This window comes from Oratosquilla oratoria, chromosome 10, assembly GCF_046742065.1.
Source record: "Oratosquilla oratoria isolate Oo_2021 chromosome 10, ASM4674206v1, whole genome shotgun sequence".
NCBI classification, from domain to species: domain Eukaryota; kingdom Metazoa; phylum Arthropoda; class Malacostraca; order Stomatopoda; family Squillidae; genus Oratosquilla; species Oratosquilla oratoria.
This window is the reverse complement of record NC_134786.1, coordinates 60549613-60565692: the sequence shown is the minus strand read 5'-3', so window position 1 is coordinate 60565692 and position 16080 is coordinate 60549613. Positions and strand designations below refer to the sequence as shown.

Sequence of the window (16080 nt, the reverse complement as noted above, 5' to 3'; positions counted from 1 at the left end):
CACGACATCCCTGACAAGCAATGGTGCCAGATGCCTAATTCCGCAGCACTTACTATTGACACAAGAAAAAATAACAATGACAATAACAACACTATCGGGCCGTTTTGTATCAATATAGTGTGTTAAAGAGAACAAGTTAAAATGTTTTAAGTGGTTGTCGTATGCTTTTTCATACATTTCGTATTTTGAGTCCTGTGGTTTGCCATTGTACTCGTTCCAATAATATATGTGGTCTATAATGGAAACATCATATTCCAAATGTGGTCGTACCATTGATAACAACTGGACTTGTGTCGCATGAATTTTTGCGTTAACAACCCCAGTATCCTATTTACTTCCTCTGAGACAGAAATATAATGATAAAGTTTTACAGCTGTTGCGGAAAATTGGCCCAAGATCCTTTCCACTCTCTACGTGAGGTAGCGGTTTTATCACCACCTTCATCTTTGCATCGCCTGCCTTACCTTTTATCATTTCATTTACGAAAACCGGTGCCAGAATCACCTCTTGTTGATCTCAGCTGGTCACCGCCCACCGCCCTGACATTTCATCCTTCACTACTATTCTCATGTATTGATCTTTATAGAAATCATCCATACACTTCAACAGATCTTGATTTCGAGGTATCTTGTCAGATCTCTTTCTTAGATCTAAGTACAGTTCCGTTAGCATTCTCTTGCAGCACGTCAGCTGCTCGATTAATAGTTTAGCAGGCATGCATGTGCGCATGTGCGTGTGCGTGTGTGTGTGTGTGTGTGTGTGTGTGTGTGTGTGTGTGTGTGTGTGTGTGTGTGTGTGTGTGTGTGTGTGTGTGTGTGTGTGTGTGTGTGTGTGTGCGTGTGCTGTATACACATACTGATATATATATTTTCTTTTTTCAGTGATAATGAAATGGACGCCTTGCCTATTCCGTTTTTTCTATATTATTTTGGTTACAGCAAACGCTCAGCTTTTCAGAAAGGTAAGTCCCAACAAATGGTGCCAGAATGCAACGTGAGTGACAGTCAGATAAATTTCCGAAGGTTGAATAGCTCGAGACAGACCTTAGCCTTTGTTTTAGCCTCGAAACGCGGAATCGCCCAAGATCTTGAGCCTTCTCGTCTCGATTATTGTGACCAAGATCATCTCAATGTCGTTATATACCCATTACCTACGAACATACACTTGAATTCTTATCTAGAATCTTTCAAAAACGATACAATAGAGATGTATCTTATGACAACAATAATATCTTATTTTTGGTCAAGTACAATGAAATTTGGTTACCCGTACGTACAGGAACACAATTTCAGTGTAAAAATACCCAAGAAAGTTGGGCACTTTACAACGCTGTATATTCAGAATCTACGTGTTGTACCAGTATAGTACATAGCGCTTTGCTCTACGGCATGTTGCATTTGGTGTTCAGTAAACAAACTCCAATTAGCGTAGTGGTTGTGTTGACAAGGTGCAATATGCACACAAACAAGAGGCTCCGAATAAGCAGCAAATTAAGTACACATCCAAACATAATGTGTACGTACATTCAAACACAAGTTCAAGTAGTATAAATGATTAACAACACAATATATCCAATATGGCGATACCAAGGTGAGAGTTGGAGCCCTCAGACATTACTGGAACCTGTATACATATTTATTTTATTTACATTCTTACCACTACAATACTTCCCCTTAAGAATGGAGTTTACCAAGGAGTAGAAATAATTAGATTGACTTTTAAAGCGCCCATCCCTTCGGAACGTATTGTACGTTGGGCGTCAGACACCGGACGTTAGGCCAAGAAGGCAAAGAATCTGAAGTTGTCGTGGTACAGTAATCTCATGGCTGCACGTCTGAGCCCGCTGACAGATGGACACCTAGGCTGGTTTCAAGCGATTGATTGAGACAGACGTATCGTCTTGGGGAAGTCTAAGAACGAAGTACTTTGGCTCGCGGTGGATAACGCCTCAAGGGCCAGAATACGGAGTCTCCAGACTCTTTCGGACTCTGTCTACACACACATTCACACCTTCGAACATAAGAGGGGGTTATTAGGCACATATGGCTGAGGTACTGAATGACAGTCACTACTGGATGGAAAATAATGGAATATAAAAGACCGTACCTTTTGTTATTTCTCCTCCTTTTTCCTCATTTATCACTGCCCTTTCCTTAACGCTTTCCACTGCAGTTATCTTTCCCTCCCTATCCTCCTTCACATTTAGCAACTCCCTTAAATACTCTGCCCATCTTCCTCTTACTGCCGTCTCTTCCATTATCATCTCTCCATCTGCACCTTTAACCTTTTCTTCTCTACTCAAAATTTTGTCATCTCGTACCCCTTTTCACATCTGCTCTCCTCTTTGCCTCTTTTATCTTATGTTTTAAATTTTTCTTTGTACCTCTCATATGATTCTCTCGTTCTTTTTTGTAACCAATCTGTGAATACTCATTTCTTCTCTTCTACAACCTTTGCTTCATCATCCCACTACTCACTACCCTTCATTCTACAGTATTTCCTCCCGTCCTCCTTGTTCCACGCACCATCTTTGCACACCTTGTGACTCCATCCTTGAAACATCCCCATTCCTCCTCCATTCCTAGTTCTACTCTATCTTTCACTCCCTCCCACTCCTCTCTCAGCTTCTTCTTGTACTGCTATTCTTTCTCATTTAAACAGTTTACTCTAAGTTTGACCTCCGTCACCTCCGTTACCTTTGTAGTAACTACGGTTTACTTCTTTTCACTATTCCCTTCTATGGTTTTGTATTTCTTCTTTCACTTTCAAACTTTCAGGTTCTTTTCATCACTGTCTTACTTAAGAGTGTCATTTACTATATCTTTCTGTAGGAAGTAAGTAATGTTTCTTTATGGGGTGAATTAAACAGAGGTAAAGTTTTCTTCTTCCAGATTAATATTACATTTGGCTTGTCAATTTACACCAAGGGACTCCCCACTGGGATCCTCAATTTACCTCCTAGCCACCATCGTACCAACGTCACAACTTTCCCAGTCCAATAAATTTTACTGTTACATCTAAGTGCCTCTCCAAAGGATGTGACTTTACTCCTTTGAACCAATAATTTTTTCTCCTCCACCCTTTCTTCAATCAGAAAGACTGTTGCAACGTCTTAAGCAATACTTCTTACTTAAGCAAACGATATCGATGCATGAATAGGTTGGTTTGCATGTTGTTACATCAGCATTAAAATCTGGTCTCTAGCGGTTGTTTATAAAATTTAGACGAGGAGCGAGATTATGCAACTTCTTCGCGGCTATTGTTTACCAAACATCCAACTTATAAAATGAAATTCTCGCCACCTACCCCTCTATCTACCTTACTTGTCTACCTTTATCTACCAGCCTCTTACACTAATCACCTCTCTACCTTCTGTCCTTTTCCTCTTTCTTCATCTATCCTCCGCTCTCATATTACCTTCCACCTAATAATGATAATTGTAATTATAGTAATAATGACAACAATATTACACAATAATATCAAATAAAAATAATAATAATAGTAATAATAATAATAATAATAACAATAATTAATAATAGTAATAATAATAATAATAATAATAATAATAATAATAATATAATAATAATGATAACAATGATAATAACAATAATGTTAATAATAATTATAATAATGATGATAATGATAATAATAATAATAGTAATAATAATAGTAATAATAATAATAATAATAATGATAATTATGTTGCCCGACTTCTCACTTATTTTTCTCTTCGCTAGATTGTGCCACGCCCCTTGTTCGAGAGTGAGTGTTTTCCTCAGAGGGTAGATTTGTCTTCCTACCCACAGCGACTGGTTGTTTGCGCGAGCACGTGCGCTAACACCAACAGATGTTGGAGTTTCTGCTTACAAAGTGAGTCTTTTTTTCGTTGTTTTGTTTCCAACAATTATATATATAGTAACTACACACACACACACATCTCATCATTATTTCTGGTGGTAAGATCTATCAAGTAACAATCATGTGTGTTGTCGCCATCACTTCATTTCCCTTCTCTCCGTAATTACTGGTTTAATTCTGTTAACTGTTCCTTGTATGGTATATATTTTTCATTCACTTTCAACTTTCCTTCACTTAATTAAGTGTCTTTCATCATATCTTTCTGTAGTAAGCAAGTACTGTTTCTCAATGGGGGTGAATTAAACGTATATATTCTTTTTCGTTTCTTCCGAATAATATTACACTTGGCTTATCAATTTACACCAAGGGACTCCCGCCTGGTATCCCCAATCCCTTCACTAAGTTATCTCTGTTCCGACGTCACTACTTAATTCATCCAATAATTTTGACCGTTACAAATAAGTGCCCCCCCTTAAGGCGTCACTTCTCACCTAATGCCACCAATAACATTTTTCTCCTCCTCCACCCTTCTCTAATCAGAAAGACTGTTACAACGTCTCAAGCAATACTGCTTAGACAAGCAATCTTGATCTCGAAGCGGAATGGCTTAGTGTTTACATTTCGACATATCAGATCACATATCGGTACCCTAGTTGTGTTTACAAACTTTAGACGATGAGCGAGATTATGCAACTCCGCAACTCCCTCGCGGCCATTGTTTTCAAAACTTTTAACTCGTAGAAATGAATTCCTCACCACCTACCCCTCTATCTACCTATTTATATACCTTCATCTACCAGCCTCTTACAAAGTGGAGCTTTATGCGATCCATAAACAGCTACTCTTTTTCGTCCAACTTCTGCATGTTTCCCTCCCTCTCTTTCTCTTCTTGACCGATTCAAACACTGTATCCATTTCTTCCTTCCCTACTTACTGGTCTTTCTGGTGGCATTTTGGTGTCGTATATCTGGGGATATATCTGCTCTTTCATACAAATCACGTGCCCATACCATCTCAAGTGCCCATACCTATCTTAGTACTAGCAGGACAACTCACTCTCTTCGTATGTCTTCACTCCTTAGTTCATCCTTTTTAGTTATTCCTTGTACTAAACGTAGCATAAACGTCTCTGTTGCGTCTATTCGTATTAAATGCGTTTGGTTTAATGCCGAGTATTCGGAACATCTCGGTATTAATAAAGAAATATATATCGCCACTCTGCATTAACCTGGTGCCAACGTCTCCTTTAGGATTTTGCATACCATGTCTACATTAGCTATGTATTTAGTTAATCTTCCTGCTATTCTTAGTCCTCGCTCGTTAAATGCCACCCCGAAATAGTTACAGGGAGTAACACATGGACAAACGAACATAGCTGATATCTATCATTAATATTGTTATTACTATTATTACTATTTTTATATGTATATTATTTCTTAATTTATTTAGAAATACAAAGTCCTCTGTAAGGGACACCGTCTAGCCTCCCGATAAGGCTGGACTTTGTGACATTAAACAATATCATCACCATATCATTTAGAAATAGATAATTCTAGTCGGGGATTTGTAGCCCAGTAAATATCGAGACTTTTTTTAATACCTCTACAGTGGAACAGTCGCTGACGTTGGATGGTAGACCATTCCATATATCAACAACGCGATTGAAGAAAGACTACTTTGCGACGTCTGTTTGAAATCGTTTTCCTACAATCTGGCATAAATTACTCCTACAGTAGTTTCGTTGGAGGTGTCAATCTTAAGATATTTTTCCACATCCGTGTTTTCAATTCCTTTGACCATTTTGAAGACCTCAATTAGATCTCTCATTCTCCGTTTCGAGTGACTAAACATATCTAGTTTGCTTTAGTGCTTTTTATCTGGCTTGTTCCGCAACCTAAGAATAAGCTTTGCTATTCTGCGCTACACTCTTTCTAACTCCTGTATACCCTTCTTGTAATATGGAGACCAGCACTGTACACATTATTCTAGTTTATGTCTGACTAGGGTATTGTAAAGATTAAGAATAATTTCTTTAGTTCTAAACTCTACTTATAAACCAAATTAATTTATTCGTGGTTTTAATGACCTCCAAGCACTGTTTGCTTGGTTTGAAACCACTCGAGATCACAACACAAAGATCTTTTCTCTTGTTCTACACTTTCCAGTTGTACATCATTCATATTGTATTTGGCTTGGACGTTAATATTACCAATATGAAGTACTTTACATTTATCTGTATTGAAAATCATTTGGGAAATTTCCGTCCATACGCATAGAATGTTCAAATCCCTTTGTAATGATTCTTGTTGTGTTATGGATATCGTCCTATTTGCAATTTTGATATGATCTGCAAATTTATATAATTTATACATTATATTTTCATTCAGGTCGTTGATATATATCAGAAAGAGTATAGGACCTAGCAATGATCCCTGGGACACTTCACTTGATACACAGCGCCAGTCAGTGTATTTTCCATCCAGAACAACATGTTGCTTATGATCAGACAGCCATTCAGAAACACATCGATGAATATGGCCTACTATACCATGGGCTTTTAGTTTGTTAATAACCTCATATGGGGGACTTTAACAAAAGATTTTTTGCAGTCAAGATACATAACGTCAACTGTCCTCTCTTCTTCGTACATTCCATAGATATCATGCAAAAAGTCAAAAGGGTTTGTCTAACAAAACAAACTCCATTAGTTTACAGATAATTGATGTAAGACTAATAGGCCGCTAATTACTAGGATTGTATTTGTCACCCTTTTTAAACAAGGGTACAACACTTGCTAGTTTCTATTCTTGCACAACTCTTCCAAATTGTAAAGATAAAAATCACACTGAGGGGCTTGTAGATTACTTTTTTAACTTCCTTGAGTATTCTTGGGTAAATTTTGTCTGGTCCACGAGTTTTGCATATTTGAAGTTTATCTATGACGCGCATCACATCATGTTCTGTAATATCCACACCATGTGGACGACTGGATACTGTTTGTCCTGGTGGGACTAGCTGTTCGCTTCTGTTGTTTTCAATAATAAACACAAATGCAAAATAATCATTTAAGATGTCTTCCATTCATCCCCCGCCCTCCCCCGTGACGTTCTCTTTGTACCAGTCTTCAGTTTTTTCACCTCAACGGAAGGAAAGTTGACTACGACCCGGCACGGATGCGGCCCATGGACTTTAAGGCCATAAGGTCCATAACCCCCTCCCCCGCGAGGTTGTATAACGCGGACGGCTCTGTGGATCCCCTCACGGGAAGGTATGGCCCGGCTTTTACAACAAATGATGAGATGACCGCACTATGGAGAGTGACGGAAGATCTGCTATTCAGATGGAACTTGTTGCCATCTCCAAGGCCCTGGACCACGTTCTCTCTTGTGGCCAGGGTGCAGCCGTGATCCACACAGACTGAAGGGGAGCTATTAACGTCATTCTGTACGCGAAGACAACGGATGAGGTCTACTTAGCGACATCAGCCCAGCACTCGTTGTGCCTCTTGGACCAGCATAGAAGGTCTGCAACATATCACTGGATCCCCGACCACATCGGGATTCCAGGGTGCAACGAGGTTCAACAAAATCACACTGCCCCTGACACCCACAATCACACAGATCAAGGGCGTCACCATCAAAAAGACAAAATTAATGGGCAGGGTCAACCACAGCAGCCAACTTCACACTTCGGGATCAGCGCTGTGGTACTACCTCGTCACTAGGTACGAGGTAGTTCACCTGCCTCCGGGTAGAAGGGTGAAGTCTATCGGCCACAGGATCCGCCAAGGATATCGCTGTGAGTGGCAAGTGCAACTCGCGGGAAGAGACATTCACGAACGCTGCAAACTCTGTGGGGCAGAAGTGCAACAGCCCCTCCACCACTAGCTGTTAGAGAGTACAGCCACGGTCATCCTTCGCCTAGGACTCAGTCCGCCACTCACAGAAGCAGGGGTGGCGCTGCACCTCACCGTCTCGCCTTTCGAAGCAACCCTCAGTTTCTTGGAGCCACACCCTCCCCCTGGCACCACCTGTGGGTGAGAGGTAACCCCTTCCCCTGAGATGAGGGTATCCCCGCTAATAACAGTGGCATCGCGTGGATGCCATTGGGTATATGAACTGTTACGGACCACCTGCATGGTTCAGATCCGAGCGGGCACTAGCCCCGCAAACCAAGTAGAAGAAGAAAGAAAAATCCCCACATGATAAAAGCATCGCTAGAGGGGTGGGAAGGAGGGGATTACCCGTCCACGTACAACAAACAGCAGTCTACAAATGACATCGAGTGGGTGGGGAGGGGGTGAAGGGCCGCCCCTGCCCCCCCCCCCACTACCTGGGTTAGATACAATGCAGAAAGACACATCATATTCACAAGAGGGCCCGACAGCCAAAGCTAGTTTACCCCCGCCGATTCACTTACATGGTGACCCTCCCTCCTCGTCCCTTCATCATTAGATAAATAAGACGAGGAGAAATCTCCTCGGGCCGCGCCAGTTTATCATCCATTTATATCTATTCCCCACTCACGCCTACCTCTTGCCCTCTACCTTCCCCTACTCAACAGACATCTCCCTTTTACCCAAGACTCACTTCACCCCATCCATCCATTCATCCCATTTTGCCTCTCAAGTTAACTCTATCCACCTCTGTCTTCCACACACTTTTTCTTAGTCTTTCTTCACTCACTTTTTCCATGTGCTCAAACCATCCAAATAATTACTGATCGTAACAATAAACAAAATATATATAGTCATATGGACAATAAAAACATGAACAAAGAATGTTGTTTGGATAATTTGAACTTATACATACCAGGACAGTAATATCTGGATGAAAAGTAAGTTATTCATCCTCCATAAGAAGGTAGGTTTTGTCTATATAGGGTCTGTCTAAGCATATTTAAGTTTTGGACACTAGATAGGATGAAGAAAATGAAGATCTACACATACAACGTGAGAAACCTCTCAGAAGATCACAGGCTGGAGAGTTTAATTTCAAAACTAGAACGTCAATTTGGACATCGTGGAGCTGAGTAAAGTCCAAAGAGAGGAAGGAAAGCTGATACAATTGCAAGATAGTCACCATCTGTTCTACTATAGAGGTAAGGAAAAGGAAAGATCTCGTGGAGTAGGCTTATTGATCAATCGAGTGGTTGCTAGTGCCGTAATGAAGTTCAGTAGTATATCATATACGGCAACTTGAACTATCATAAGGCTGAGTGAAAGGTATGCTCTAAAAATAATTTAGGTTTATACACCAACTTCACTGAGTTCGGATGGTAAAATAGAATCCTTCCGTGATAATTTAAATCAGCTATGGAGATGGGAGATGAGTCGTGCACTGGGAAGTTTGAAATAGATGAGAGAATTAACAGAGGCGAAATGCTAGTAAGTTTTGCAGAGAACTACAACATAAGAATAAAGAACACTTTCTTCCAAAAACGTATAGGTCGTAAATGGACCTGGAGAAGTCGAATTGGGACAATAAAAAATTATATACAATTCATATTAGAAGAGAGAAAGTGTTAACAATGTTGCGGTTATAGATATAGTAAATATAGGTAGTGACCATAGAATAGGTTCACAGCTAACTTTCAGAGTCGAGAGAAATAAACTAGTTTTGAAGAAGAAAATAGGTCTTACCAAGTTTAAGGCTAACAAGAAGGTATTTAAGTTAGAAATTAAAAATATATTTGAAGATTTACGATATACGAGGACAGAGTCCAAGGTATAAAATTGAATTTGGTGAATATGTATGATTAGGGAATCGGCAGAGAAAATAGAAAGGGCAAAAAAATCATTAGCAAAAACAAATATTCCAAAGTTACAAATGACCTAGTTAAAAGGAGGAATATACAGGTTAAAAGCAGGAAAGACGAAACAAAGGCAGTAAAACTAAAACTTATCAATAAGTGGTCACAATAAGGGAAGAGAAGCATGGATAAAATAAAAGAAACTATTTGGAAAGGTAAAGGTATTAAAGGAGCCAAGCGCAGATTAATTTTAGGGAAGCAACAAATCATATCCTTCAAAAATTGAAATGGAGAGATCATTAAATGCAGAGACAGAATGGTAAAAAGAGTAGAAAAAAAATACCTAAAGCTTTACTCGTTAAATACCGTAGTTGAGTCAGTAAATTTATCTGCAGGCGTTAGCAGATTATCAGAAGTTACAAAGGAAAAAGCAGTGTTTGCTCTCAAAAGTATGAAACGAGAAAAAAAGCACCTGGGTAAGATAGCATACCAATAGATCTTCTGAAAGAAGCAGAGGAAGTAGACTTAAAAGGCCGTAGAGAAGAACGGTATGCCGGAATCCGTCAACATCGATCGTGCCAAGTCGGCCTATCTGCTCCGTGAGGACACGAACATACCTCACACCAAGGTAGCAGATACTTCACTTGCCACCAAGACTTGTGTCCGGAAAGTTTCGTTCCTCCTCTACCTCGGGGTGAATAATGTAGCAAGGAAGCTTCGTTCTCTCTAAAATTCGCGTACCATAGTAGTTTTCTTTATCAATATTGTCACCTCGCTAGAACTTAGTTAATAGAAATATAACATTACTAAAACTTATGTCTCACATATATATATGTAAATTTCTATAAATATTACTACTGTTATTCTATAAAGTTTAAATTGTATTCTGTAAGCCAATTTATTCGTGGTGCAATAAAATGTTGCATATGTCCTTCTTATTGTTCCACCGCCAAGACAGTAGGTTTATTTGTGTTTACATCACATTATATTCTTAATAAACAGTTCCACGAGAATTATAGTTTAAACCATTCCATTCTCTGACTGAAGTATACCTTCACCACTATGTAGTAACCAAACACTACATACTCACATGTTATCTTCTCTCAACTTACCGTTACATTTTCTTCCCCAGCTACTGTCTTCTCTATTAAATAATGAACTAATCTCTTTAGGTTGGTATTCAAGAATACAAACACCGGGTTTTTTTTTTTTTTCAATTCCAGTTTCCCACGAATATTGTGCTATAGGTCTGATTATAGAATTACGAATATTATTCTATTTGTTGTTCTGGACATATCTTTTAGTAAACAAAAACGACATCGATTTGCTACTGCCAGTGTGATCAATATTTCCCTTTATATAACATTTTCTTTTGTGAGCGTTGTTTCGGTATATTTAAAACTTCTGCCATTTCTTTATTAATTCTATATTGAATATCTAAGCTGTAATATAACAACTAAATATTTTACAAGTACCCTGTTACTAGTTTTATATATATTTGAAATGTATCGCTATTAGCCAACCAAATAGTAGGGAAAAAAAGTTACATGAGAACCTCTTTGACTCGGCAACATACTAATAATTTTGTTTCAGATATTCTAGAATGATTTTCTCTAATCGATGGAGGACACCTGGTTGTTGTGTTTATTTCCAACTGGCTTAAATTCTGCTTCTAGAAGTTAAACTTAAGGGAAAAAATCACAAAATAAAACCGGTAACACCACTATGCGTGTAATAAATTCTACCCCCTGTCAACAAATAAGGATGTTGACATGAGAAATGTCGCACCCACACACTTCTATTGATTTGTAGACGTTGGGCATTGTCTGAAGACGGCAGCCAATTAGATTACAGTTGCAGCGAGCCTGGCTATTGATGTCGGACAACTTAGAAATAAATAAATCGCTTGCATTTTTTCTTTTAATAAAATTTGTAAATTATTATGGATTACCGATGTGTTGCGGCTTGCAAGAGCTCTTTTACGTTGTGGGTACGTGTTTGAACTTGCATACTGTAGGTTTCCACAGACACCACGAAAGCCTCGTAAATACTTTGAATAAACAATACGCGTACAACTGTAATAGCGGCACGACATGCAAATATCTTATCATTTTAAAAAAAATTTGTATTAATGACAATATATTTATTTACCTTATTATTATCATTATTTTATAATTGATCTTTATTTATTTATTTATTTATTTATTTTATGAATGAAAAAGTGTACGAGGTCACCAAGAGATTTTGTTTTCTGTTGCTTTAATCTAAGGATAATCTACCTCTTTACCTTGGCTGCCGCAAAGCAATCTCATTAACGCACTCACACACACCTCGATGTTGTAGTGATACGCGCTCAACGATCAGAATTCGAATCTCGCCTAGGGCTGAGAATTTCAGCACCGCTGTAAAGCGAGTCGGCATTCCAACTCATGGGCAAGGAGTTCTGCGTGTGCGCATGTGTGTGTGTGTGTGTGTGTGTGTGTGTGTGTGTGTGTGTGTGTGTGTGTGTGTGTGTGTGTGTGTGTGTGTGTGTGTGTGTGTGTGTGTGTGTGTGTGTGTGTGTGTGTGTGTGTGTGTGTGTGTGTGTGTGTGTGTGTGTGTGTGTGTGTGTGTGTGTGTGTGTGTGTGTGTGTGTGTGTGTGTGTGTGACTATATGAGCTCTGAGCTCTCATCCAGCTTGGTAATAGCTGCTATTCACAAGTGCAACACGTACTCCAAGATCGTGGTAAAACAAATGCGCACACACATGAATTTTAAGTTAGGTATGATACCTGGTGTAAGAAAACAGGATTGATTTTTTTTTTGTATACTACAATTAGATAATAAGGCCGATATACACGCACGCACACACACACATTTTCTATTAACAATATGCCTACTACACATACACAGACGTTGAACGTAGGAAGGTTAAATGGAGAGTCGAGTAGTATATCAAAAACTCGGCCGAATCCATTACTAGATATGGACATACTGAGTCACGGCTACGCGGATTTATTTATTATTTATTTAATTTAACATGCAGTTGATACTTTAGGGTCTATATAGGGGCCCCTACGGACCAGAGTCACACATAATTTTGTCTGTGATAGAGGAAGTCTCTGTTCATAGAGAAAAAATTACTTTTATTATACTGCGATTGTCCCTCCGTTATGCTGTCCCCCCACCACTTGTTACTGTCCTATACCATTTCTCTGAATATTCATTTCCTTTTTTCACCTACCCTGTGGTGGGGGAAAAGAATGCTACCACCAAGTCTTTCCACTTCAGTCGTACGAGCGACAAAAAAACGGGACGGGGATAGGACCAGGAATTCTACTACACGTAGCCCCAAAGGCGACATTCCTAAAAAAGTAAAGGCATAAGTGAGTCTAGGAGTTTTCTAACCAGTACCCTAAGGTTTGAGTCTTTTAATGTGCGTGGATGTGGTACTGATGAGAGTAAAAGGGAAGAGATAGGCAGTATGTTTGTGAGAAGAAAGATGGATGTGTTGACACTGGGGTGGCTATACTAGTAAGTGAAGAGATAGTGTAAGCGTGTAGTGGAGTGGAAGGAGATTTCATAAAGGTTAATGTGGATGAAAGTGAAACTGAGAAGGGAGATGTGGGTTTTTGTAAGTGCGTATGGGCCTGGTAGTGAGAGGAACGTAGAGGAAAGGGAGGCTTTTTGGATGGATTTAAATGAGTGCATAGATGAATTAGGGAGAAATGTCAATGTAGTTGTATTGGAAGACCTTACTGCTAGGGTAGAAAATGAGCCAATAAACGGAGTGATTGGGAAGTATGGAGTTCCAGGAAAAAAATTGTAGTGAAGAGTTAATGGTGGAGATCTGTATCGAGAGTTGATGATAGTAAATACAGTGTTTAGGAAGAAAGACAAGCATAAGTACACATGGGAGAGGGTGGTGGATGGAAGGATGGTAGATAGAGCGTTAATGGACTATATAGTGGTAATCAGGAGTATAGTAGGAAGATTTAAGGATGTAGATGTTCTAAGGGGAGTGAGTGGGGGAATATCAGATAATTTTTTTATGGAAGGTAAGTTAAGAGTGGAGAATAGGTGGAGAAAGAGGAAAAGGGCAGAAAGTAGGGAGGTACTTTGAGTGAATTGCTTCAATGAGAAAGAAAAGGAGAAGGAGTATAAGAAGTTGAGAGTGGGTGGGAGTGAAGGATAGAGTAGAGCTAGGAGTGGAGGAGGAATAGGGATGGCTCAAGGAGGGAGTCATAAGGTGTGCAAAGATGGTGTGTGGAGCAAGGAGGAGGGGAGGAAATAGAAGGAAGGGTAGTGAGTGGTGAGGTGAGGAACAAAAAAGGGTGTAGAAGAAAAGAATAAGGCTTTCTAGATTGGTTACAAGTTAGGACAAGAGAATCATACGAGAGGTACAAAGTAAAGAGAAGAGAAATATAGCATAAGATAAAAGAGGCAAGGAGGAGAGCAGATTTGAGATGAGGTAAGAGTATGACAATTTTTTTTTTTTTTTTTTTTTTTTTTTAAGTAATAAAAAATCTGGAAAGAAATTAAGAGAGGAAGAGGAGGCGAATCAAGCAGAGAAAAGGTAAAAGGTGCAGATGGAGAGATGATAATGGAAGAGAAGGCAGTGAGAGGAAGGTGGGCAGAGTATTTTAGGGAGTTGTTAATTGTGAAGGAGGATAGGAAGGGAAAGGTAGTTGCAGTGGGAAGCGCTAAGAAAATGACCGTGATGAGTGAGGAAAATGGAGGAGAAATATGGAAAGATGAAGTGAAGGCAGATGTTAAGATGATGAGAGTAGGTAAAGCACCTGGGTTGGATGGATGTCGTGCAGGATGTCTGAAAAAAGGAGGTACAGTGACGGTGGACTGGCTGGTGACGTTATTTAATGTTTGTCTAAGAAAGGGTAGAGTACCGGGGGACTGGAGGAGTGCCTGTATAGTTACACTTTACGAGGGAAAGGGGGACAAGTGTGAATGTGGTAGTTTAAGAGGGATCAGCTTGTTAAGTGTAGTTGGGAAGGCTTATGGGAGGGTCTTGACTGAGCGGATTAGGAGAGGAACAGAGGGAGTAATTGGTGAGGAACAGTGTGGGTTTAGGACATGTAGGGGTTGTGTAGATCAGATTTTTGTGGCAAGTCAGATATGTGAGAAAGCTATAGTAAAAGGTAAGGATGTATTTTGGGCTTTTATGGATCTGGAAAAGGATTATGACAGGGTAGACTGGAGGGCACTGTGGGAGATTTTCCAGATGAGTGGGATAGGAGGAAAGCTGTTAAGAGCAGTCAAGAGTTTTTACAGGAGTAGTAGAGCTTGTGTTAAGATTAGAAATGGTGAGAGTGAGTGGTTTGAGGTAGATGTGGAGCTTCGTCAGGGATGTGTTATGTCGCCTTGGCTGTTCAATTTTACATGGATGGGGTGGTGCGAGAGGTAAATGCAAGGGTACTGGGTCAGGGATTGGAGATGGTTAAAGAAATTGGAGAAAAGTGGGAGATAAGCCAGTTGTTATTTGCTGACGACACTGCGCTTGTAGCAGGATCAGAGGAGGGACTGAGGAAGTTAGTGACAGTGTTTGGGAAGGTGTGGGAAAGAAGGAAGTTGAAGATAAATGTGGGTAAAAGTAAGGTGATGATATGTACAAGGGGAGAAAGTGGCAGCAGACTGGAAGTGAGTATTAAGGGAGACTAGAGGAAGTGGTTAGTTTTGGATACTTGGGTGCGAATTTGGCAGGAAAGGGAGGAGTCGGTGTGGAGGTAGAATGTAGATTGAGAGAAGAGAGTAAATGCCTTGGGAGATTAAAAAAGTGTAATGAGAAATAGACATTTGGAAATGGATGCTAAGAGGAGATTGTATGAGGGAGTGATCGTTCCGACAGCGCTGTACGGGGCAGAAACATGGATTATAAGAGATGAAGAGAGAGGGAGTTTGAATGTGTTTGAGATGAAATTCTTCAGAAGTATGATAGGGGTTACTAGACTAGATAGAGTGAGAAATGAGGGGGTGAGGAGGAGAACAGGGGTGGAAAGGGAGCTGGGAAATAGGGTTGATGAAAGGGTATTGGGATGGTTTGGACGGCTCGAGTTCCGAATAGCGACTGTAATAACAGCGACTGTCAATAGAGCGACTTTACAACCACGACTCTTTTAAAACAGCGACTGTCACAACAGCGACCACATGATAGCGACTGTATTATAAGAGCAATTGTCATAACAGCGACATCATCGCATCAACTGCATGAAACTGCTCAGTAATAAAAAAATGAAATCTAAAGGGAATCGAAAACATTTTATTTGGACTAGCTATAGAAGTCACATGATTTAAAAAGAAAAAGGCTAGTTTAGCCAAACAACAGAAAGTCATATAGTCAGCCGGAGGGACCGCGGGGGAAGATCTCGAGCAAAGGAGGGGTGGGGTGGGTAAGGGGTGGGGGAAGAACACCAACCCACGGAGGGAGGAAGGATTGGATTTGCCCCAACTTGCGTCCTTTTTTTCCTGCTGTTTTGT

The 16080-nt window shown here is 39.9% G+C and overlaps 1 protein-coding gene across 1 annotated transcript in view; it reads left to right on the top strand.

The window, feature by feature from the left end:
* Positions 1-884: 884 nt before the first annotated feature.
* LOC143028923 (uncharacterized) overlaps positions 885-16080 on the top strand; it is a 45896-nt gene continuing 30700 nt past the window's right edge. The window contains exons 1-2 of the mRNA XM_076191275.1: positions 885-961; positions 3738-3870. Coding sequence (XP_076047390.1) covers positions 887-961; positions 3738-3870 — 208 coding nt within the window. The 5' untranslated portion in view covers positions 885-886. The remainder of the gene's footprint in view (positions 962-3737; positions 3871-16080) is intronic.